Consider the following 27311-nt stretch of genomic DNA (forward strand, 5'->3'; position numbering starts at 1 on the left):
ATTTAATATTACATTTATTTAATGTTTATGTAATAATTATTTCACATTTAAAAAGTTTAAAATATTATTTTTTAAAATATTTCACTCCTGGTTAGGAAGCTTCACTAATTATGGAGCGTAAATCGAATATAAAAGAACAGTGAATCTATATAAAGAGAGTGTTAAAAGCGTATAAATGAAATCTCTAAGAGACACAAATTGAAACATCGAAACATAAAAAAGTGGAGATTAAGACAATATATATTGCACTTATCGAAATAATATGACATATTAACAATACTCAAAAATTATAAAAAATGACATGTATTCTTTATTTTTTTACGAACAGAGCAAAAATAGATCTTTTCATAAGTTATTCCACATGCAGCTATTATTTCACATATGTAAAAATCAGTAAAAAAACTGTAAAATTTTATGTTTAATTATAAAAATATAAATTAACTATACATGTTAAATATACATGTTTTATTCTTCTGACAACATCTATTGAAATAATCTATAACAAATATGTATGCATAAACATGAAGTATTCATGGATCATCACGAAGTGTTAGGTTGCGTACGATCTTCGAAATCAAGCAACGTCGACGGTAGTAACAGTTGAATGGGTGACCGTTTTCTCGGGCGTATAAATTAAACATGTTCTAACAGATATGACTATTGCTTGGCTAAAACATGTATAGTTTATTCCCCTAAATTATCGTAGAAATTAAGTGATGTTAGATTGGTGAGGTTGAATTTATGAAAATAATTGTATAATGCAACCAATTTTTACTTTTAATACCTTTAGCAAATGTAAGTAAATATTTAAAAAAGAATTTGTTTAAACGTTAAATAAATGTTTATTAAATAATAAAAGAATATATTTTTAAATATAAAATAAAATTTTTTTTCATGAGAAAAAGGGGACTTATCCTATTATTTAAATATTTTTTAAAATGTTTTTAAAAATGTTTCTCAAGCATTAAAAAAATATTTTTTAAACATCATTATGCTCATTGGGAAATTACATGTTTTCAATTAAAATGTGTGTGCAATTTTGTTAAATTGTTTTTAAATTATAATACAAGCGCATATGAGTACGGTATGAGCACGGATAGCTTATATGGAAACATTTATAATTAATTCTTGAATATGATATTTTGTAACATAACTTTAATATAATCGTTAAATTTAGAAAAAAGAAACTCTTTAATTTGGAAAAAAATTTTTTTAATTAAAAAAAATAAGATTGGTATTTGGTTAAACAACAAAATTAAAAATAATTTTTTTCTTTACAACTTCAAGATACTCTTTAAACTGTACAACTTTTGTTAAAAAATTCTTTTTCTATTATATTTTTTACAATATTCGCTCCGAAAAAAACCTTTTTTTAAAGGGCGGTTTCACCCTCTAAACATAAAATTTTCCACATAAAAAAAATATATGTCATATATTTCACATATAAAAATATATGTTTGACAACATATTTCTAGAAGAATCAAATTGGAGTCGAACACTTGTGACACTTTAATTGTTAGATATTATTAACCGTTTGTCTGTAATTAACATAAAGATTTTTAAAAAATTCTAGGCATAAGAATCTGTATTATGTCATACTTTTACACTTTTTAGACCACAAAGAACACAAAAATTTGAACTACTAAAAAACACAAAAAACTTACACGGAGGTCACACATGGGGTGGCTACCACCCTACCTTGTCTTTGGACGACTGCCAAAAACAAACCAACACGACTTTCAGTTACAGTATAGTACAAGAGCATAGATAAAACCTTGAATTACCATTAAATGGCGTTACTAGTATCATTTTTTTTTAAATCGGAAATATATAATGTGTTGAATTTAAGCGATGGGTGGTAACCACCCAGTGTGACCTCGAAGGGTTAAGGTGTTCTGACCAGTTGAGGGTACTTGTAAGCGTGACCCCAAGGTCGATTGCCTGATTGACAAGTTCTATGGGCATGCCGTTTAATTTAAGCTTGATATTGTGGGAGGCGGTTACTCTATTTATGTATTTAGCGCTGCCTAGCAGCATGGCCTTTGTTTTTCGGGCGTTCAGAGAAAGACAATTACGAGCGGCCCAGCACTCAATGGCAGCAATGTCCTCCCTGATCTCTCCCAAGGCCGTCTCGAGGTCACTGGGAGTAAAATGAATATAGATTTGCAGGTCATCCACATATAAGATATAGTTGGAGTAGCTCAGAGAATGTCGCAAATCGTTTATGAAAACGGCGAAGAGCAGAGGGCCCAAGACGGAGCCCTGAGGGACACCAGCAGCAACGGATGCCCACGATGAGAGGGAGTTCCGCCGTCGGGTTTGCGTACGCGCTGATGCCTGCCAGAAAGGTAGGAGTTAAACCAGGAGAGGACAGGAGAGGAGACGGAGAGGAGGGCCAACTTGTGGAGAAGCAAATCATGCCGAACACTGTCAAAAGCTTTAGAAAAATCAAAAAGAATGAGCAGAGTAATCATACGTTTGTCAACAGCTAGCCTGATGTCATCGATGACCTTAACGAGAGCGATCTGGGTGCTATTGCCCCTCCGGAAGCCGGCTTGGAGAAGATCTAAGAGATGGAAATTGTTTAGGTGCGAGGAAAGTTTGTCAAAGACTATGTGCTCTAGGATTTTTGAGAGGTAATAGAAGATCGAAATTGGGCGATAATCAGATGATGACGTGGGATTTCTGGTTTTAGGGAGAAAAATTACGTACGATTTCCAGGAAGTAGGGAACGTGGAAGAATTTAGGGAGAGGGAAGAATTTAGGGAAAAATTAAGGAGATCGAGGATAAAAGGAAGGGTGACAAGCAGCCTATCTAAGATAAGACGGCGGTTAACGCCATCAGGACCGGTAGAGTTTGACGAGCATTTAGCGAAGGTTTTAAGCAGGACATCGGGAGTAATGTGGATAAAATAAAAGGTATTAGGGTCAAGTATAAAGGTGAGGGGAGGGGGAAGGGAAGGGATGGTAGGGGAAAGGGAGGGAGTGGGAGAGGAAGAGTGTATGGAGGTAAAGAAATGGTTGAGCTGGTCCAGTGGAACAGCTGAGAGAGAGCCTTAGCAAGGCCAAGGGATCTAAGCTCAGACCAAAGTCGCGCAGAACCCGAAATGGATCCGAGGCGGTTTCTAAGATAGGTATCCTGAGTCACATCGATGAGGCGCTTTGCCTCGTTGCGCAGAGAGATGAACGAGCCCGCAGAGCGCGCGAAGGATGACGTCGATACGCACGACGTGTCGCATCTCTACGCCGCATCAAGTGGCGGATAGAAGAGGTTAGCCAAGGGGCAGGGGGCCGCTTGGTTCTAATTAAGTGAAGGTCACGAGTATTGGTAAGGTAGGAATTGAGCAGGGTAACCCTGTTATCAAGAGGAAACGGAGAGTACTTGGGAAACCAATTGAAAGTGGAGAGGGAGTCTAGGAATCCCTCGATGCTAAAGTTCGAATTGTCACGTATTTCAATAGTGCGAGGAGGTAAGCGATGCACGAAAAAATCGAGGGTGACCTCTATAAAGTCATGCTTGGAAGGAGAGAGGCTCTTAGTGATAGGATAGAAGTAAAGAACTGACCTTGAGGAAACAGTGGTCGATGCGAGTGTGAGATGAGGAGATATGGTGTGTGCTATCAAAGGGTACAATGTAAAGGTGATTGCTGGTACAGAACTCTAGCAGGAAGTCGGAATCAAAGGTGGAGCGATTAAAATCGATATTAAAGTCGCCGATGATAACCACCGTGGAGTATGATGTATGGAGACTCTCGAAATCGGCCATGAAGCGCTCCAGGTGCCCCATCTTAGGCGGGCGATACACAATTGCCAGAAGAAAAGACCGCGTAGAAGAGACAGAAATACGCAGGAACATGTACTCAGGCTGGGCGGAATATGTCGCAGACGAAGAGGCAAGAAGAGACGCGCCGACGCCGCGTCGCACATACAAGCCGATGTCGCCCCCTCCTCTCCCACATCTATCCAATTTAAAGAGCTGATATTCAGCGAGGTCGACAAGTTTATCAGGAATATGCGGCTTTAGACATAGCGATTAGATCATAATCGCGCCGCGAAAAATGATCGTTGAATTCCGAGAAGTGAGAGAGGAGGGACTGACAGTTCACGTGACAAAGACGAAGCGGCCCGCAGGATTCACGGGGGGCACAGGGCGGGCGTCAACTTTTACGCTAGGATGTTCTCTTCGGAATGGCGCCCCGATGGGTGTCACGCTCAGCCGTCGCACCCCCGGCAGCAGGTAGCGCGCAAACGGAAACCTGTGCGGGTGGGACAGGGGGCGGCAAGACCGTCGGACTCTCTTGCGTTATCGAGAGCCAGACGAACAACAATCTGGGGAGGGGGGAGGGGCGGCGCGCCCAGTCGAGGGCGGCCGCGAGACGGACAGCAGAGCTGGTGCCGGGCGAGGGGCCTCTGAAACTACCGCATTTAAATGATCTACATCATGTAGTTTGACGGGTGAGGTGCTAGGACGCCGCATTACGTGAATGCGGCCGTTGCGCGTCCAGACATGATGCAAGAGACCGTTCTTTAGAGGCCCGCCGGGCCTCAGTAAGAATCCAATGCGTCGAAGCAGGAAGCCTCTCCGTGATCTCGATCCGAGAGCCAGCCAGAGAGGCTGACACCTCCGAACTATCAAGGATGCCCCTGACACGCTTGCATGTCAGAGAAAGAGAGAGAGAGAGAGAGAGAGAGAGAGAGAGAGAGAGAGAGAGAGAGAGAGAGAGAGAGAGAGGGAGAGAGGGAGGGAGGGAGGGAGGGGGGGAGAGAAAAGAATATAAATTCTTATTTATATTGACAGACGCTTCTCATAACTTTAATTTTGTTATATGTTATCAAGATTACGGCTCTGAACAACACTCAAAAGTTACCATTGTGTATTAAAAAGTTCTCCATATAAAAATGTGGAAAAATATAATAGATCTATATACTATATAATAGATCTATATACAATTATAGATCTTATTTTACTTTATAAGCAGAAAGAATAGGATGGATGTAAACTTCGCTTTGCGTCAAAAGTCGAAAACTCATGTAGAACAATATAAGTGTAGATCTTGTTTTGGCTTATAGCACGGAGGGGGAATGATAGTAAACGCGCGCGCGAGCTTATGCAAGCACACACACACACGCGCGCGCGCACACACACACACACACACACACACAAATAGTATTATTGTAGGCCTTGTTTTGTTCTATAAAGAGAGGGTGTAGGATCACGCTTTGCGTGGAGAGTTGAAAATGTATAATATATGGAATTATAAGATGCATAGTGATGCAAACAAAGCATGGTTGTTTGATAAACAAGGTACAACAAAAACGTAAATACTATCTGTCTGGATTGCGCGCGCGTGTGTGTATAAGCGTATAAGTAAATGTGTAATGTATATCGAAATCAAGATCATCGGAGCTGTGATTTCTAATGTAGGAAAATATTCCGTTTTCTCTTAAATTTACATACAAGTAAAAATAAATATGTACACAGAAAGAAAAATTAGCTAATTTTTATATAGAAAATTCGTCAAAAATTGCCGTGATTTATAGGAATGTGGATGTAATTGTCTTGCATAGGAAAAAGTCTTTTAATTTCCTTAATTTTTAGAAAGTAAAGGATAAAAATTATTATTTATGTCTTACTAAAAAACAGACAAGAGCACTAAGTATAAATTATCTTATTATGTACGGTAAAATTTGCTATAAAAACTTTTTCCTATAAAAACTTTTTTCCCAATTTAATACAAACTATAGGCACATTTAGCATTGCTTAAACTTCTGCGAGAAAAATGGTCACCCATCCAATCGTGAACCGCCGCCGATGTTGCTTCACTTCGAAAGCCCTACAGGATCTAACACGTAATGATCATGATAACTCGTGATGATCTATAAACATTCAATGTTTATGGATATATATTTATGGCTACATATGTGTGATAGATCAATAATTATTGCTGAATTGTTCAAAGTATTGTTATAAAAATATAAAGCATATATAAGTAAAAAAATTGATATAGGAGATTTTCAGCAAAAAAATATATTTAGAGAGATTTATTTGAGAAAGTAATTGTAATTTGTGATTATTTTTTTTAATTTCTACAAAAAGTTTGATATTTATATATAATATTAAAAACTCCTATACATTTTTACTTTTAATAAATATTTTTACATTTATAGTAATTTTTTCCGCCAGAAATCAACCGCATATATTGAAATAAAATTTACTGAAGTTTACTATATTCATTGAAATTTATCTTCAATTGATCGAAGGCTACCAAATGACGCAATACGTAATATTATTTGTTTCTTTGTTTCTTAAATACATGTTTAACATGATATGAAACTCGATGGTAGCCGAACAAGATAAAAAGTTCTCAGAGATAACAAGATAAAATTTTATGAACTTGAGTGTTTTTTAGCGTAAAAGAAAAATTTACAAGGAGCACGATAAAACTTAAGAAAACTTTTATATTTAATTATGAGCAACTATTAATTTTTCACTAAAATCAAGTAAAAATTGTTTTTTATATACATTTTACTGTACTAAATTAGAAATTTTATCCTGATTTTCTTGAAAAATTGATCCATTTATTTAAAATTGTCCATAACAAATAGTAATTTTTTGCTTGTTCCCTCATACATTTACATTAGAAAACGTGTTTGCACTCGAGTTATAGTCTCGAGCACGGTAAATTTTCTGGAATTTTTCTCTCCGTGTAGTAAGCGATTAACATTGTAAGTTACATATACGAGCTGTCCAGATAGATTGGTCAAATTTACATAACGTATAAGTAAGGTTAAATAGGAGGAAAAAGTTTATATACTTATGTCTGAAAAGGCTTTAATGAAAAGTTATTAAACGTTCAAAGATTTTTATCAATTGTTATAATAATTATAATATATGATATAACATATAATATACATATTTATAGAATATTTGACAGAAATTTTGACAGTTATTATTTATCGAATAGCTGCCTGCATCCTCGTAGAAGAAAGAACGTTTTAACATTTATTTGGTAATTATGCAGTTATACGAAGTCATTCCCAATTTCAATGTCCTTTACATATGTTATCAAGGTCATCATCCTGAGTAATTTAAAAGTTTTAGACCGCGCTCGGCATTTATTAAAAAGTCGTTAACACGGAAAGTTTTCACATTAAACATTGTATTTTTATATACACGGAGAGAATTTTCTACCGAAAATTGGTATGGTTACATACTAGCGAGGTAACAGACCGTCATTGTTGCAAAAATCAGTATGTTTATAACAAAAACTGGCTGTGTATACATATATTATATTATGGATTGAAAGTATACCGACTTTTAATAACTAATATTCCAATTTTGTCGTGTTTTAGAAAATAGATTTGACAAAAATATTAAATAGATTTCTTTCTAATTTTAGATTATTCCATACCAAAAATTTCAATTGACAATTGAAATATTAAAAAACAATACCGAAAACTTTAAAACTTAGTCTGTTACCGTGCCAATTAATGTAAACAATTGTTTTATTTAAAAAACATGGGTATAAGAAGTAGGTATGTATACGTCTAAAAATGTTTTTAAAAATAAATATTTTAAATATACTTTTGTAAAAATCATGATTGTTTTATTATTTTATGATTTTTAAGTAATACTATTTATATTTAGAAGAGAGAGAAAAGAGGAATAAGCGAAATGGCAACGCGACGGGAGAAAGAGACATTACTGATTTTTGGCATGATGATTTCTAGAAATCGGTTGAATGTATAATTGTTCCCTAGGTAATATTTACCATACTAAAAAAATTATTAAAATTCTCTTCTAAAAAGTAATAGAATATTCTCTCCGTGTATAAATATTTTGGGTAAACTTTAACAAAAGAAAACCCAGCCCTAATGACTTTGATCTTGACATAAGTTGTCATCCTCCTGAATGATGTTCAAGAGATTTTTGCTGGCGCTCATCGTTCATTAAAAAGTTATAAACAAAAAAAAAAAATGTATCTAGTACAATAATAAATTCTTTATTAAAATAAAGCACGCATTTTTACGTGCTTTAAAATAAAGTCTATTAATTTATTATTATCCTAATCTTTTATGGAAAGTCGCAAATTCATGTGGTGCAGAGCACGCATGGATGAGGCCTTTTCAAGGAAAGGGCTTTGCCCCGCATTAATTTTTATAAAACACGCATAAATTAATAGATTTTCTTATTTTAAAGCACGCAAAAACGCGTGCTGTATAAAAATTAATGTAGGGATGTAGGGGGAGGGCTTTGCCACGTGTTCTCTGCACCACACGAATTTGCGACTTTGCATAACAGATTAGGATAATAATAAATTAATAGATTTTTTATTTTAAAGCACGCGAAATTGCGTGTTTTATTTTAATAATAAATTTATTGTTGTACTGGATACACTTTTCTTCTTTTGTTTACTTTTTAACGAATGATGAGCGCCAGCTAAAATCTCTTGAACATTACTCGGGTGACCTTGACAACATATATCAAGGTCAAGGTTATTAAGGCTGGATCCTCTTTTATTAAGATTTACTCAAAATATTTATATATAAAAATACAATGTTTAATGTGAAAACTTTCACATTGTTGTTAATAACACATTGGTGTTAATAACTTTTTAATAAATGCTGAGCGATGCCTACGAAAACCTTCACAACATTATTCAGGATGATGTTATTAAGATAACATATGTGAAGAAATCGGGGATCGCTCCGTATAACTGCATAATGACCAAAAATTATATTTAGCATCAAGATTCGCTGCAGACTGAATAGGCGATTTTAACTTTATGTTTAATTAGTGACAATTAGTCAAAATATTAATGTAATAATCTTACCATCTAACTGAAACAAATTATGGTTACAAATTAAGTCGCATTTTTTATTGTAAACGGGTACCGAAATAAAGGAACTATTAATGTTAAACTTTGTGCGTTTTGTTTTTAATAAATTTTAATATTCTTACATCTTAATGTATTCATTACGCTCTTAATGGATTATAATGTCGAAATTCGCGCGATGAATACTGTACCATTAGCAAAAACATGATTACGATTGGCTGTTGTAATAAAGAAATCCTAAGCCTTTCTTTTCTCCTTTTATACAGGAATAGATTGAGAGATTAATATACGTTTATGAATAGACTACACTTACACCTTACTCTCTTACACATACACACACGCGCGCGCGCGCACGCACGCACGCACGCACGCACGCACACGTACGCACACACACACACACACACACGTGCGGGCGCGTGAATTCTTAAAATCAATTTAGGCCAGTTGTTATTTTGCTACACCGTCTTTTTTTTTAAGCGCGATGTGTTACGCGACCATTTTTCACGCGTCCGACTCAATAATCGGATCCTTTCAGAGTTCGTTAAGAACCAGCGGCCTCAACCAGTCTCGAAAGGAAGAGGCTGTGAAAAGGCCAAAACCTGCGGCACTTGTATAGCCTTGTAAGGCAAGTGTGTCGAGTTTATTCATGAAGAGTTAAATTCCGATTAAGACATTAGTTTCGGAATCGTGTATGGTTTGCATTAATACAGAAAAAATGTTTTTAATTTTAATAAATATATTTTAAAATTAGATAATATGAATAAATAAATAAATAATGTTGTCTTTTTTAAATAATTTTTTACAAGTTGTGTGTACAAGTTTATGAATATTTATATTTATACATTTTAAAATTAAAAATGTGTGTATATGTGCGTGTAAGTAATAAAACAATGAAAAACTAATATTAAAAAATGTGTTTACTAATAATATGATAGAAAAGTTTCAAGTTTAACGTGCTTCACAAACTCAGTTGGTTCTCGGACTTACATTATTACGAGCCGCAGGCTCTTTTATATTTGCATATTGAGGAAAGAGGGAGAAAACCAGATTTGTTTCATGGAAGTGTGCAATAAATATAACAATTTTTACAAAAGTTGATATATTTATTTGAGTATATTTATTCGATATATTTATTGTCGAGTTTAGCATTATTAATATTTAAACACGATATTACTGCTATATAATAGAATTTATTTTTTATCAATACGTATTAACAATTAAATATATGAAATATATGTAGTACAAAATAAATATTATATAAATATTACATTATACATTGTAACACACAAATTATTGTTCCAGAATTTTTTCAGATTTTTAATCGTAAACATTTGAATTATTTATCGATTAAATCATTCTTGGTCCTTTTTTATCGTGTCACGTTACGCTTGACAGCATATTGATATTATTTTCTCTTATTATGTGATATAAAATGTGTGCATTGAACCATAAGTGAATTTTTCTAGTTTCTTTTACGTTTTGCTGCATATTGACTCACAGACTCAATGAAAATATTACAGACAGTTTACGGTTATGAATTACTTTTATTATAAAGTATCATTGAATCTGATATTATGCACCGTTTATTTTCAAGCAAAGTACAGAGAAGTTATGAGTATAATTTATGAAATTTTAACCCTCAATCCCTATCTATGGGTCGTTTTCGTTCTGCTTAAAACTGCTATCCTTAATTTTTCGTACAATCGTGATGCTAGCATCATCAAAGTTGTATTAAAAAAAACTTGGGGGGGGGGAAGTGTCTTCATTGCACAAGGCCAGTCCGATCCGTTTATTCTATTCCAAACGCCAACCAGGTAAAGTTCGAATAAGACGTTTTCGACTCATAGGTAGGGATTACGTAAGTAAAAATGACTTTCGAAAAAAATTTTTTTTGTAAATTATTTTCGGACACGTACATGCATTTTAGAACATAATTATGTATATATTTTAAGTTGAACATCTACAATGGAAGTTAGAAATCCAGAAAGCAGACCAATAAAATTTAACATTTGGCAAATATAGAGAAGATTGTACATTAACTAATAAACTTAAAAAAAGAAAAAGATGTTTTTATTGTTTATATAAAAATGATGAAAGGACCAATCAATGTGATCGATGCAACAAACCCGTTTGCGATGATCATCGTTTAAATTGCTGTCACGACTGCTTTTATAAACTGTTTTTTTTTATGTTTATAACAAAATTTTGTATTTTTACTATGTATTAAATTATAATTTGCTAAAACTTTGTCAATATCTTATAATACAAGTCTCGTAACTTCTCAATAGTGGAAGAAGGTCACGTAAGTGAGGCAATTTAATTCTTGCAATAGCGACAGAGATTACTACCATAGTTTGAGGGTGAGGGACGTGGGAGGCCAGGAAGATATCTGTCTGTCACTGTCTCACTCAACAGATATTCCCTTAGCCTTCCGCGTCCTTCACCACCAAACTATGGTAGACCGCAACGCCTCTGTGGCTACTGCAAGAACTAAATTACCTCATTTAGTGACTTATCAAAATCAGCTTGAGTTGCGAGACCTGTATACAAGTGATCAATGTTTATGTAAAAATGGAAAAAATCGAATATCACGCCGTACATGCCTTGCAAATATCATCAAGAGACAGCTCTACATACAGAAAATGAAATTCTTTTTCGTTTTTTATATTAAATCGACCGTATTTTATTAGATTTTAGTGCGTACTTTAATTCTGTAAAACAGTTTTGCGATTCTATAAAGTCAATTAAAAGATTAGTTAAAATAAAAAATGTAGGTAAAACAGATGACTTTAGAATCTCCTTAAGGGTTAACGTTACGTCTGAAGCCCTAAAATTATATCTACGTTTGGGAATTTTTTGTGAGCAAATGAAAAAATAGTTTTATAAAAAAACAAATATAAACCATTTTATTATATACATATGTATCCTGATTTATCTCGAGCGATCTATAGCGTAGGCAAAAGCGGAGAAGGACCAGAATCTCAGTATCGAAATAAAGTTCAATCATTAAACAATTAAATATTTCTTTAATTAATTTTACGGGTTTACACTTACACGTGCCTTTACCTTTCCGCAACGCCTACTGCGTACTTAACACATTTACAAAAATTACTTCCGGTTATACTACGTGCTCCGAGTTAGACAGTTCCTTGCTAACTGACTTTGGTAAGTTACTCCGAATTTCTTTTACTTTTGGTTGTTCCGTATTTCTTTTAAATATTGCTTTCTAACGACAGGTAGTGCTAGGACCTCATTTCAATTACGAGGATTTTTGGGGTAAACACATATAACACATATTGAAAGAAGAAAAAAAAGAAGAAAATTAATTAGAACGTTTATTTGAGAAGATATAAAAAAATAGTTTAGCTCATTATTCTTGTCTCGTCGAGATAGCCCAGTTTAAAAAAAAAATTGTCTTTCTAGGACGCTTAGTTCCCGAGATATTAACGATTGAAGTAATTTGAACGCGCCAGATCAATTTTGTGCGCGTTCGCCTGGCCACGCGCTAGCAGGCGAAGTGCGCGCGCGCGCGTGCCGCCGGCCGCCGCTCTCGAGTGATACTGCTTTTGTTAACAGTGGTTAATCTTCATGAATCACTTCGAATTTTTGGGAAAGGTTACTTTAATTATTTAGTAAGACGCTGTCAAAATTTCAGCTCTTAATATTCATAACTGTACCAATAGTGATTTTTTAAAGAAAAAATATTATCTCGGCTTCTGAGCAACCTAGGACAATGTTCTTTTTTTTAAATTTAAAGAAAAATCGCATCTTTTAAATGCATTTTACCCCATTTTGATAACGTTAATATTTTAAAACTTATTTAATTATTAATTAGATTTATTTTTTACACGTTTATTTGAGGCACTTAATTGCATTGCACACATTTCGCAATATAGATATATAATACTGCAACTTTTTAAGAAGAGAAAAAACTTTGGTTCAGGTTCGTGCATGGTCTCAAAAATGTAGAAATTAAATTTTAGTGGAGCACGTTTTTGGATAAACAATTGAGATTACTCGAAAAGTTGTTAATATTTTTTGATGAAATTTGGCACACTTTTTTATCGTCATAAAAGCTATATTTTTTTAAAATTTCAAATGCTTGAATTAATTTTTAAGAAAGTTGTAAACAATTTAAGAAATGGCCATTTTTCATGGTTTTTTCTACTTTACAACTAAACTAATCGACCGATCTTAATGAACCAAATTTATTATTGTAGATCTACTTAATATCTACAACTTTTATTTGAAATTTTTTTTGATTCCGTTTTTAGTTTACGAGGCGCAAGCAAAAAACTGCTTTTTTTCACTTCAACCCGTAATTTTGCAATAACCCCTAGCTTTTTCCGAGTGGCAAATGTATCTATCTTAATATTAATTGTGCTTTACGCACAATTAAACTTGAGTTATCAATTTTTTCTCAAAAAAAGTCTAATTTTCCTGGACTATTGGTAAACATTTCATGTCTCAAAAGAACAATCTGAAAATTTTTTTTTTAATTCTTGTATGAAATTCAATTCATAAGCTAATATTAATACATAAACTTTAATTCTAGGAAAGGATTTTTAAATCTATAAAAGAAATACATACAAAATTTTGTTAATGACATGCACTGCAAATGACTCTACATTATCGACCTTAATCAAGTTTAACGAGCAGTTTAGCATTCCCTTAGGAGGATGCTAAACAGCCCGTCAAACTTGATTGAGGTCGATAATATAGAGTCATTCGTTTATCCTTGTTTATAAAAATATTTGCTTCAAAATACATATTATGTAGCTTATACGTACAAATGAATGGTACCCCGCCGTTCGGAATAAATTGAGGAATAAGACTATATTCGTCAAATTACGATTACAAGTCATAAAATAAAGTTGTTTGTAGAATCAAATTTTAAGCGCTTTCCTTACAGACTTTTCAGTGAAAGCGTTTAAATGAAATTTTTTCTTACAAATAACTTTTTTTTACAGCTTGTAATCATAATTTGACAAATACATTCCTCAATCTATTCCGAACTGCAGGGTATCATTTATTTGTACGTATAAGCTACATAACTTGTATTTTGAAGCGAATATTTTTATGAACAAATAAACTTTAAAAATTATTTTTTATTTTTGGTCTTGATTTAATCGTCTTCGGGTTTATTTGTGTACGTACTTTAAACGTGTAAAAAGATTTTCAATTCTGTAGATTTGATTCGAAACTAAATGATTGAACAGATTTTCGATAAAACAGTCTATTTTAGGATTTCCTTAAAGGGATGCTGGACTGCCTCTCAAACTTGATCGGAGTCGATAATGTAGAGTCATTTGTGCACATTATTAATGAGATTTTGTATATATTTTTTTTATAGATTTGGAATTTTTTTTCCAGAATTAAAGTACACATATTAATATCAATCTGCTTCCGAATCCGCACTCACACATACATACGAGATCTTCATAGACAGAAATCTATTATGCTGAAGCGTCTAGGATCATTTCTAAAAGCACAGAATTGTTCTTCCTTGTAATGCAATGGGTGGGGCACGCTTATTTTGTACGTACAAAGTCTAAAACTTTTATACGCAGCAAATGTTTTCACGAGTCGACCGCAGGAGTCGATCACAAAACTGTAATTTTTTAATTTTCGTTTGTTTTTCATATAAACTTGTGTGCACCTCTCTCCATTATTGTCTATATTTTAATTCCGGAGAAGGATTTTTAATTCTGTGTAATCAATAAAAAGATTTTTGACTAAAACAATAATCGTGTTTAATAATCTCCTTAAGGGGATGCTGGAGATAGATCTGTTTTACCGATTAAACGGATGCTGGGATTGTCTGTTTTTATCGACAGTAATTTTTGTTTCGCGATATCTTTTTATTTTTTTTATAGATTTAGAAATCCTTCTCCAGAATGAAAGTATACGCATTATCAGTGTGGGAGTTTCTACCAAAAACGTAAAAAATTGTTAATTTGCTGTCACATCGTAACAATGTTTGCTTAAATAAAGGATGTACTTACGAAATTCGTATTTATAGACTGGTAGAAAACAAGAACAAACAGTATCGAGTTTCGAAAATTAAATTTTGATGCCTAATTAATATAAAATTGCGCAATGAAAATTTAGGTTATATACGCGTAAAAAGTCAATAAGTAGAGCAATATAAAAATTTTTTTTGTTCCTGATATAAAATCCTATTCGCAGATTGGTATTAATATTTGTACTTTAATTCTGAAAACGAATTAATCAAAATTAACCGAATTGAAGTGTTTGACATTTTCCCACATCCACTGTAGCTATCTAGTTTAGTTTCCTCGAATTTCGAACTGTTTCTGAAATCTAAAATTTTGTTGGATAGAAAGAGATTTTTAATAAAAAGGCATAAATAACGTCTATTTTGGGAGGAAGAAAAACCCATTTTCGGAAAGAAATTGGAAATTTAAAGAAACATTAAAAAAAGTGCGTTAGTCTTCGAAAAAATTATGTTGAAAAATAAAGTATTCTATAAATAGATCCTAAAAATAAAAATTGTTATCTTTAATATCAGTTACTTTTTAAATCACTTTTGTATAGCATAATTAAAATTAGGAGAAGGACGACGAATGGTTATAGCAGATCTTGTTAGTGTTCAATACGTTTTTTGGCTGTAGTCCGTTTAATGCTTATAGTGCTCACTATACTCACTATACTAACAATGCATGATCAGTTTAATTTATTAGCATGTTCAGAATGCATTGGCGATTTTATTTTAGACCGCCTGTGAACGTTATTAATAGAGATATTATCTGTGTTGAATAATGAAAATAATGTATATATACTAAGATCTATTTAAGTTATTTTATTTTTTAAAAACTTTAATAAAATTTAAAAACACTTTTTGTATACCGAAAATTTAGGTTATCTTCAAACCGCTGGAACTTAGTAAAAAATCATCGCAGAAACAAAATCCAAAAAGCGTTTTAAAGCTTGAAACTTTTTTTTTCAAATGCTTTTTGGCGATTTCTTTTTCTTTTTCGAATGACCCAGATAGCCAGTTTGATATAATGAAGATATTAGCATCTTGCTATGCATTTATGTTGTCCCTTGTGCTGTTGTTTGCTAGCATTCGATGTCGGAAATAAAATTTTTTGCACGTTTCAAACATAATGCTAGCATTACTTAAGATCAGTGTCGAATGCTAGCAAATAACAGCACAAGGGACGACGTAAATGCGTAGCAAGATGCTAACATCTTTATTAGCAACATGAGAACAATTTGTGCTCATACATACATTTGTGGTTATCTGGGGACACAATGATAAAGCTTGACCCGTTAAAATGAAAAATTTTAATGCTACTTTGCTGCGCTGCTCTCGCGTAAAAAAAAATTACATAGAGAATTTCTGTTATTTACATCTTATAGCGGGATCTTCTCCCTTTATTTTGAGTGGTTGTTCATTGGTGTGCGATTTTTTTTTGACCAAGTTATTAAGATTTTAAGAAAAAATGATCATTTTGACTTTCATCGTTTGTTACTCGTGATTGTGGTTTGCAGCGGATTTTGGTGCTGAATATAATTTTTTTATTAATTTTAATAATTTATTACAATTTAATTAATTATAATAAATAAGTTTATTAAATAATCACACGGGGGTTTGATATAAAATATATCTTATAAACTAGACTTATCTGACATCAATCGAATCAGCTTAGAATCATTTACACGTCATGGAACGGTATGCTCGGATTACAAGGACTTACATCAATACACGTCATCCGTACAAGCAAAAGTGAAGTCAAGAGCAATAAGCAACAAAACATGTAGTGATGATATAATTTGCTAAGCAACCAAGCAAAACAGCATAATTCATCTTGATTAGCAAGTTGAAATTATTTATTTAGCAAATTTAATAATCTTAACTCATATCACTCGCGTTAATAATTTTATCAGTCCTGAAACACAGGTATTAGCTAAATCAATGCTCAGAAGCATCTTTAAGATCCTTTCCCGAAAAAAAACTGAATAATTTATTGCAAAAATAATACCTCAGCTACGATTCGAATCTCTCACTGTTCCGTGGGAACATTTTCCTAATTCCTTCTGAGGTATTATCCCTTTATGGTATTATCCCTCACAATAATTAATATATTTTAAAGAACGTTCTTTTTTAGGTGATATGTATATAATAATAATAACAAATTAATTCTTTGACCGATAAATAAAAATCTTTATGTTATCTTTATGTTTAAAACATAAAAATAAAATTAAGAACGCCAATTTCGGTCTGGAACCGATCTTGATGCTGAATATTTTTATTTTAATTTATATAATCCTAGCTCATATAAACTGCGCGTCGACAGTTTTATCAGGCTTGAAACATAGTTACTAGCTATCGAAATCTCAAAAACATTTTTTTATTTTCCCTATTTTTTTCCAAAAAACTGTAAATAATTTATTGCAAAAATAATACCTTAGTCAGGATTCAAAACTTAAGAAAGTTGGCACGTGAAAAAAGTTTGCACGCACACGCGCGTGCACGCACTCGTAAAACCAGTCATTCAAGGGACTTCATAATGTGTTTACATACAACTTTATTTTACTAAAATAAAATTATTTACGTAATCTAAATGATGAATATTGATATACAAATATTTTAATATAAAAAAAAATATATATGTAATTAATAAAAATAAAATAAATAGTCACATAAATATACATAATATATATACAGGGTGTTTGGTAAAAATTTATGCAATTTTTATAAACAGGTAGAGCGCATTAAACTGAACAGAAAAGTCCTTTACCAATTTTCGCAATAGTTAAGTTGTTGATTACACAGGCACACAAAGAAGTAGTTGGTTCGGCGGACCAAATTAATCCTTATGTATTTTAACTCGCTGAATTCAAATCCAAGATCAGAATTGCTGAATTGGCTTATTTTTTCTTAATTTTAAAAAGAAACACCATTTTTTTGTATACCTGTGTAATCAATAACTTGTTAACTATTGCGAAAATGGAAAAACGGTAAAGGATTTTTCTGTTCAGTTTATTGCGCTTTACATGTTTATAAAGATTGCATATATCTTTACCAAACACCCTGTGTATATATGTATATATATATATATGTATATACATATATGTAAATATATATATATATATACATATATGTAAATATTAATATTATTATAAAAGAATTAAGAAAATTACAGGTCTCTAAATGTTGAAGTTATACTTATGGCAAAGATATTTGTTAATGCAAGTATGTATAAAATTATTAGCACAATAATAGTAATATAATTACAATTACAATATACATATAGGGTGTCATGGAAAACTATACAACGTATGCCACTTTATGAACAGATAGAGCATATTAAACTGAACAGAAAAGTTCTTTACCGTTTTACAATTTTCGCAATAGTTAACAAGTTATTGACTATTAAAATTTCCTGTATTAGAAATAAACTGACAAATTTTTTTTAATTGACTGACTGGCAATCCATTTATTAATAACACTACGTTTTGACCATTAATTTTGGTCCTTTTCAGGTGTACATAGGATGTTTAATTACGACATAATAGTTTTTATAATTTTGGACCAACGAAGATAAAACATGTTCTATAACGAATTATTGCAATAAAGTTAATTAAGGTTAATATTAAATAGTAAATTTTTTAAAAACGACACTACAATATACCCGGAAAGGCGGAAATATAATTTTTTTTTAAATTTACTATTTAATATTAATTTAACTTTAATTAACCTTATTTATTGCAATGATTCGTTATAGAACATGTTGTATCATCGCTGGTTCGAAATTATAAAAACTGTTATGTCGTAATTCTAAATTAACATCATATGTACAACAAGAGGACCAAAATTAATGGTCAAAACTTAGTGTTATTAACCACTTTGTCAGCAGGCGAAATTTCACTGTTCGTGCCCCTGTGGGCAAGAAAAAAAAGTAATCGCAATTCAAAGGTATTTTGTATCTAAAAGCTTTTGGGGTCGCTGATTACGAATCACACATCAGAATTTTAAAATTCAAAATGGCGGATTTAATATGGCGGACCAAAAATATTTTTATTTAATTTATTTGGATAAAATTCATAATACAGGGGTTTTTGAATTGCTAAATTTGGGTTCATTTTGGGTCTGCCATTTTGAATTTTGGAATTTTGACTTTGGATTCGTACTCAGCGACTCAAAAAACCCCTAGATACCAGCTTTCATAACAATCGGAAAATTTTAATTATTTTGGGTCCGCCATTTTAAATTTTGGAGTTTTGACTTTGGATTCGTACTCAGCGACCCAAAAAACCCCTAGATACCAGCTTTCATAACAATCGGAAAATTTTGATTATTTTGGGTCCGCCATTTTTAATTTTGGAGTTTTGACTTTGGATTCGTATTCAGCGACCCAAAAAAACCCCTAGATACCAGCTTTCATAATAATTGAAAAATATTGATTATTTTGGTTTCGCCATTTTAAGTTTGCCATTTTGAATTTTGGAGTTTGGATTCATATTCAGCGACACAAAAAATCTTTGAATATCAATTTTCATGCAAATCGATCCAGCCAATTAAAAAATAAACGATGTGCGCCATGCGTCAATGCCCCCTGGGGCACTCGTATTTTCTGCGCCATATGGCGTCAATGCCGACGAAGTGGTTAATAAATGGATTGTCAGTCAGTCGATTGAAAAAAATTTATCAATTTATTTCTATATACCACTGGCGACAAAAAGTATTATTTTATATTCCTGTATTAGCCCAGCCTTACGCCGAATGCAAGCACGCGGCGAGATGTTTGAGGTTACTAGGCGCACGGGGTAATTGTGTACAACAAGCGGCAATGGTTACGCACGAGCAATGCAAAACGTTGCACTCTTTTTTTGAGTTATGATAGTCCTTTGCTTTTTTTAAAATAAAAATAAAATGTTCTAACGACAAAAAGCATGTGTGTACGTGTGCATACGTATATGCGTGTACAAAAAATATTAATTCTAATGCTTAAAGAAACGATTACTGATTTTTTTTTTAACAAGTAACGGTTATTTTTAATAAAGATTATTTTCTTGATGAGAAAAGAATTTTATACTCCCTCAAAGAACATAACAAAATTTTATCGATTAAAAAATCAAAATGATAAACAAATCCAATTCTTGTTTTTATTTTATATTCTTAATTAAAAATTAAATACTTAGAAAATTTATATTTTTATTAATAAAATTAATGCTTTGATGGACTTACAATACAAATCAGAAAAAATTTTATAGTAAAATTTATTATGTATAATAATAAATTTTACTGTAAAAACCACGAATTGTAAGAAAAAATTCTATCACAAGTAGTGTAAATATTATTGTAATAAAAAAAAACATGAAAAACGTAGTAAAATTTTTCATAATTTCTTCCTTGGTCCGTGTGTACTATTTATATTAATAATTTTTACTATAAAATTTTCTCCGTGTATTATAAGCATTCCATCACAAACATTAATTTTAATAAAAATATAAATTTTCTAAATAAATGATTTTTAATTAAAAATATAAAATAAAAACAAAAATTTTATTTGATTATTATTTTGACATTCAATGAATAAAATTTCGTAATATTTTTTAAAAGAGTATAAATTCTTTTTTCGAGCACATAGTAACAGCTTTCAAAATTAAAATTCTAATTTTAAAATTTGTGATGACAGTTTACGTTTAAAACTATAATAAAACATATTCTTTATTAAAAATAACCTTTACTTATTAAAAGAAAAAACATTAAATTTAGTAAGCTTCTTTAAGCATTAGAATTGTTAATTTTTTGTACACATATATGTACGTATGTATGTCAGGTACACACGTACTTTTGTCATTAGAAAATTTTTTTTTATTTAAAAAAAGCAAGGAACTATTAAGGCCCGTTTACAATGAGAAGTTTTAAAATGTAACAGTAGGTTGTAAGGAACTTACTTCCAATTTAGAAGGTCATAGCAGTAGCCGTAAGCGAAATGAATTATTTCCATTTCGCTACTATCTATGGCCTATGGTATGCGTCGTATCTTGCAGGAAAAAGGCAAAAAGCACAGTCAAAATAAAAGGCACAGTCCAATTTTTCTTATATCCATACTATTTACACTTCTCATACGAAAACCGACGAAATAAGATCATTCGACGCCTTTTTGCGCGTACCTAAAATGCATGAATTATCTTGTTGCTGCCACTATTATTGTGGATAGGCAAGATTGTAGAAATTACGCGGTACTGCATACGTCCTACTACTTTACTGCCTACTGCCAGTTTTATTGTAGACAGACTTTTATGGCTCAAAAGGAGACCACAGCGTTACGTCACTCGTAGCCATTGCCGCTTGTTGTAAACAATTCCGTAAACATTCTGTAATTGGAAAGATCATAATTCGGCCGAAAAGCACCATTGAAAGTTAGACGAATACATTGTACGCATTTCATCTTGATTGAAGTCATAATATTATCAATCGTCAATAGTAATACGTTAGTAGCAGTAGGAGCAGCAATAGCATCAATATCAGCAACTGCATTGCAATTGCAATAAACTGCATATTAATTTGGAGTTTACGAGACGACATTCGATTAACATCGATTGTTACGTAGATCGTTTCGAGCAATGATACTACTGGTATAGAGTTGTTATTGAGTAATCAACGGTATAACGAGATTGTTTTTCTCTTGTGTTTCAGTGGGCATTTCAGTACTAATGTTCTACCTATTTGGCAAACCTTATAAACGCGGTTTCTTTTGCAACGATGAGTCACTTTATCATCCATATCACGGATCTACAGTTACGAGCACGATGTTGTACGTCATCGGTCTTTTACTTCCTATATGTACGGTGAGTCACCTTCTGTTTGTGATTTATGCACATGACATAAAACGTGTGAAAAATCACCTGACAATTTATTATTACGAAAATCTCTCTCTTTCAATAGAACAGTAATGTATAGTGAATTTAGATTAGATAATATTGTTTATATCATTTTTTAAAACAATTTACGATTTGAACTCAAGATTTTTGGGTTATGAGTCTCTTATTATATTTTTTCAACTGATAGATATGTTATATATTGTGTATTTATGGTATAAACATTGCGGTAATATTAGAAATAAAAAATTTTTTTTTATTAAATGTATTAATTTTATGCAAATATACAATAAAATTAAAAGATCGAAATATTTTAAAAATTTATTTAATAAATTTTAGTAAGAGTATTTTACTGTAATGTATATTAAATCTGAATTTAATTTAAAAATTTTTTTTAACTAATTTTTTTATTTTAATGTTTCGAAACTGTAATTAAGGAAAAAAGTTATATTATTTTACATTATTTATTTAAATTAAGTATTCAAATATTTTAAATTTAATTTTAATAAGTATATTTACTAAAATCAAGAACACATTTAAAAAAAAAAATGTATTTTCGTACGATTCATGATACACGACCTGATATTTTAAATTTACGTGATTAGTAGCAGATATAGTTGCAAACGATTTGAAAGATCTATCGTGTGCCGTTTTTGAAACTCTTTCTCATTCTTCTAAAAAGAATTAGAATGAGAAAGAGAGAGAGAGAGAGAGACAGAGAGAGAGAGAGAGAGAGAGAGAGAGAGAGAGAGAGAGAGATTGATTGATTGATTGAGCTTTAATTAACTTTCTCAGCTATTTTCAATACATTTATATACAATCTTATGTTACATCATTTATGACAAACTTTTTCAACATTCGTTTAAACATTTCTAAACGATTACAATGTTTTTTTTTCAAGTAGTAATGCGTTATACATTAACACACCCTCATAAAATAGACTTTTTTGCGCGCTTCTTTTTTTGCGAAATTCAATAGCATGACTACGTTCAGCAGAAAAAGCTGCTTTGCAACTGTTGTAAGATTTTCAGTTCGACATCATTTAGCAGTTTACGTTTTCTCAACGTGTTTGCTAAGCGGGCGCCATTTTTTTCAGCATATTGAAAGTACGTTTCATAAGCGCAACGTGTTGTGCTACAGTGTTGTTGTTATTTAATATAACCTATATTAGTGGACGGGAGAGATGGATTCAAATGAATCTGAAAATTGTTATACATATAATAATATTATAATAATATAATAATATTGTATATATAATAATATAATAATATTGTATATAATACTTTTTCAACAGAGGAAGTGTAATAAATTGCAAAATGGAATGTAAAAGCAAATCTACATGTAGATTTAAAAATTGTAATCATAATAAAATAGACTAATTAACAATTATTTATTATTGTCTGTATAATCTTTTGTTTTAAATTAATGTAGGAAGCGAATCTGCGAACAAAGCGTTAGCGTTTATTTTGATGTTTTCGTGTGTGTGTCCTCGGTCGCGACGAACCATGTGAAACGCTGATTCGAATATCGGAGTCAGTCGTTGGAAGCCCGTCAAGCGATCGACACGCGACAGTAATGATGGCAGTTATACTAAATTATAACTGAACCTGTTCATTTGAGAATAAAGCTGTTTTTATATTCCACTCGCGCTATCGTTCTTTCGCCATGAACCTACATCATTTCATCATTCCTACATTAATATTATCTTTAATTCTTAATTATATGCTTACAATTATACAAATTATTTCTAAAATGTTTATTATATATAGATTCGGAATTATTTGAAAGATGTCACAAACCATGCCATCTCAAGAAGTAATAGCTATTTCAAATCAAGAAAATGGTGTGTATTTTTATTTATTAATAAAAAAATTTATTTTTATGATATATGTGTCTACATAATTAATCTGTATAAAATTTGTGTAAAATACAATATAATTATATTTAATTTTAATATTAGATCCTGCACTTAATTTTTCATGGACAAGGGAAAATACCAAATTATTATTACAAAGTTATTATTCTGACAGAAAAAATTAATTTTGGAACTTCAAAACGAAAAAGAAAACATTATATGGTCAGAGATAGTAAAAGAATTTGAAATAAAAGGTTATAATAGTACTGAAGAAATGTTGGACACACACACACACACGAACAATAGGGTGGCACTCACTTGGACACGGTTCAAATGGACACAGTGCATTTGGACACGATGCTTTTGGACACGATATTTTGCGCACGGTTCAAATGACCACGGTGCATTTGCACACTGTGCATTTGGACACAAAAGAAATTTTATTAAAAATGTATATGTGTTATATGCACCAGTTATATGCATACATAAAATTTGACCACCGGATATTTGCACATGAAAAAATAACCACCGTTTACTTGGACACGTAAAAGTTGCACACCATTCATTTGCACACTGCTCACTTGCACACCATTCATTTGCACACTGCTCACTTGCACACCATTCACTTGCACACCGTTCACTTGCCCACAACTCATTTGCACACTAAGAAATGCGCACCGATCATTTGCACACGAAAAGATGCACACCAATCATTTGCACACGGAAAGATGCGCACTGATCATTTGCACACGGAAAGATGCACACCGATCATATGCACACCGTTCATTTGGACACGGTGCTTTTGGACACCGTTTATTTGCACATCGCTCAGTTGCACACCATTCAATTGCACACCGTTCAATTGCACACCATTTAAGTCGCAAACCCATGTGATGCAGTAAATGCTTTACACACACACACACACGCACGCACGCACGCACGCACGCACGCACGCACGCACACACACACACACACACACACACACACACACACACACACGGGGGGGGTGCAAGGGAGACCTTCGGCTCCCCTCCCGCACCCACCCCGTCCAAGTCGCTAACCCATGTACACATTGCAAACGCAGCCATAATGTATGAATGTTTAATATGCGTTTGATTGAACGTTGTGCAATTGAACGGTGTGCAACTGAGCGGTGTGCAAATAAACGGTGTCCAAAAGCATCGTGTCCAAATGAACGGTGTGCAAATGATCGGTGCACATCTTTCCGTGTGCAAGTGATCAGTATGCATCTTTCCGTGTGCAAATAATCAGTGCGCATCTTTCCGTATGCAAATGATCGGTACGCATTTCTAGGTGCGCAAATGAGTAGTGGGCAAGTGAACGGTGTGCAAGTGAGCGGTGTGCAAATAAATGATGTGCAACTTTTACGTGTCCAAGTGAACGGTGGGCATTTTTTCGTGTGCAAATATCCGGTGGTCAAATTTTGCATGTGCATATAACTGGTGTACATTTTTGATAAAATTTCTTTTGTGTCCAAATGTACAGTGTGCAAATGCACCGTGTGCATTTGAACCGTGCGCAAGATATCGTGTCAAAAAGCATTGTGTCCAAATGCACTGTGTCCATTTGAACCGTGTGCAAGTACATCGCTCCCGAACAATATACATAATTATACATTAATTTCAATATCCACATAAAAGAATAAATTAAAAACTGCATACTTCACAAGATAATTGTCGTTCTGCTTCAGTTGGCCATTGTATATATTGGGGCAATAATTGCCCGTACAGCACATCCCTGATGAAAATGTAAAATCGTAGTGTAAGTCGAATGTAAAGGGAGAGTAATAGAAGCGTTAACAAACGTTCTACGAAGCGTAAATTGAAACAATGAAATGTAAAAGAAGCGTTAACACTTCTTTTACATTTCATTGTTTCAATTTACGCTTCGTAGAATGTTTGTTAACGCTTCTATTACTCTCCCTTTACATTCGACTTATGCTACGATTTTACATTTTCACCAGGGATGTAGATGCTAAGAATATTCGAAGGATATCACAGCAGTACATTGCGTAAATTCTGAGAACACTCGAGGTACGTACTACTATTTACTGAAAACATACTGAGTACATTCCTATTTCCGCCTTTTTCTGCTTTGTAGAATATACTGAGAATATTTTGCAGTAAATACCAAGAATATCACTAGTAGAATGATAAAATATGCACGGTATATTATGTTAACTGGGTATCGCGTGACGACGACGATGACAATGACAATACCCGCGTGAAAATTTCGCCTTGCATATGGCTAGGTTCTGGACAGTTTTTCTAGATTCTGTCTAGCATCTATCTAAAAAAAAAATTGCTAGTAGTAAAAAAAACTGTATATGAAACCTTTTAAATCTTAACCCCTAAACATATAATCTATCCAGGAAGTAGCTGTAGTTTCTCGCTCTTTCCTGGCCACTGCATAAAACCACGGATCAAGGGTTAGAATTTTATTTTTATATTTTCTCAATTCTCGGAAGCTCTATTTAAGTTACGGAGGCCCAAGGGACTTTCTTCAAGTGACAAAAATGATACTACACTTTGCTGTTAGTTTACCAAACGGACAGAGTAACAAACGGACACAGTAATAAACGGACACAGTAACAAACGGACACAGTAACAAACGGACACAGCAACAAACGGACACAGCAACAAACGGACACAGTAACAAACGGACACAGTAATAAACTGACACAGTAATAAACGGACACAGTAATAAACGGACACAGACCAAATGCGCACACTGCACATACGCACTTACCAAATGCACACACGGAAAGTCGCAAACCCATGTGATGCAGTGAATGCTTTGCACGCACGCACGCACGCACGCACGCACACACACACACACACACACACACACACACACACACACACACACACACAGAAGGTGCAACGGGGACCTTCGGCCCCCCCTCCCGCACTCACTCCGTCCAAGTCGCTAACATATGTGGACTTCACTCTGCTTGCAATGTACATGGATTGCATTTGGTCCGTGCGCATGTGCAGTGTGCGCATTTGGTCTGTGTCCATTTGTTACTGTGTCCGTTTATTACTGTGTCCGTTTGTTACTGTGTCCGTTTATTACTGTGTCCGTTTGATCTGTGTCCGTTTGTTACTGTGTCTGTTTCACTCAGCCTGTTGTGTCCGTTTATTACTGTGCGCATCTGAGACGCTCCCCTTGCAAACCATCGACTAACAATTAGAGAGCTTGATGATATTGGCATTTCAAAAGAATTAGTCAATACTATTTTAAAGGATGTTTTGGGCCTCAAACGCGTCAAATCTCGATTGGTACCGAAAACACTGAATTTTTTGGAAAAACATCGTTGCGTTGAAGTATGTGAAACTATACTTTCTGAATATCAGGACAAGATGAAACGCATTATTACGGGAGATGAGACATGGATTTATGCTTACGACCCGGAAACAACCGATCAATCAAGTGAATATCATGCTAAAGGTGAGGCAAGATCAAAAATAGCGCGCCAAAGTCGCTCAAAAATTAAGGTCATGTTGCCTGTTTTCTTTGATTATCGTGGTGTTGTGCATTTTGAGTTCCTTCCGCCGGGTCAAACTATCAACAAAGAATATTATTTGAGCGTTATGCGTTGTTTGCGTAAAGCTATTCGCCTAAAGAGGCCGGAATTGTGGCGAGACAACTTTTGGTTTTTGCACCACGATAATGCACCGTCTCACACTGCATTGATTCTTCGTGACCATTTTGCCAAAAACTCGACCCATATCGTTCCA

At 33.0% G+C, this 27311-nt stretch overlaps 1 protein-coding gene across 5 annotated transcripts in view; it reads left to right on the forward strand.

Annotated features, from left to right (window-relative positions):
- LOC105838954 (putative phosphatidate phosphatase) overlaps window positions 1-27311 on the forward strand; it is a 240593-nt gene that overhangs the window by 16427 nt on the left and 196855 nt on the right. For all 5 annotated transcript variants that reach the window (XM_036288455.1, XM_036288453.1, XM_036288454.1 and 2 more), the window contains exon 2: window positions 21514-21665. In XM_036288455.1, the coding sequence (XP_036144348.1) occupies window positions 21514-21665 (152 nt within the window). The remainder of the gene's footprint in view (window positions 1-21513; window positions 21666-27311) is intronic.

Source organism: Monomorium pharaonis, chromosome 6 (assembly GCF_013373865.1).
Source record: "Monomorium pharaonis isolate MP-MQ-018 chromosome 6, ASM1337386v2, whole genome shotgun sequence".
In the NCBI taxonomy this organism is placed as follows: domain Eukaryota; kingdom Metazoa; phylum Arthropoda; class Insecta; order Hymenoptera; family Formicidae; genus Monomorium; species Monomorium pharaonis.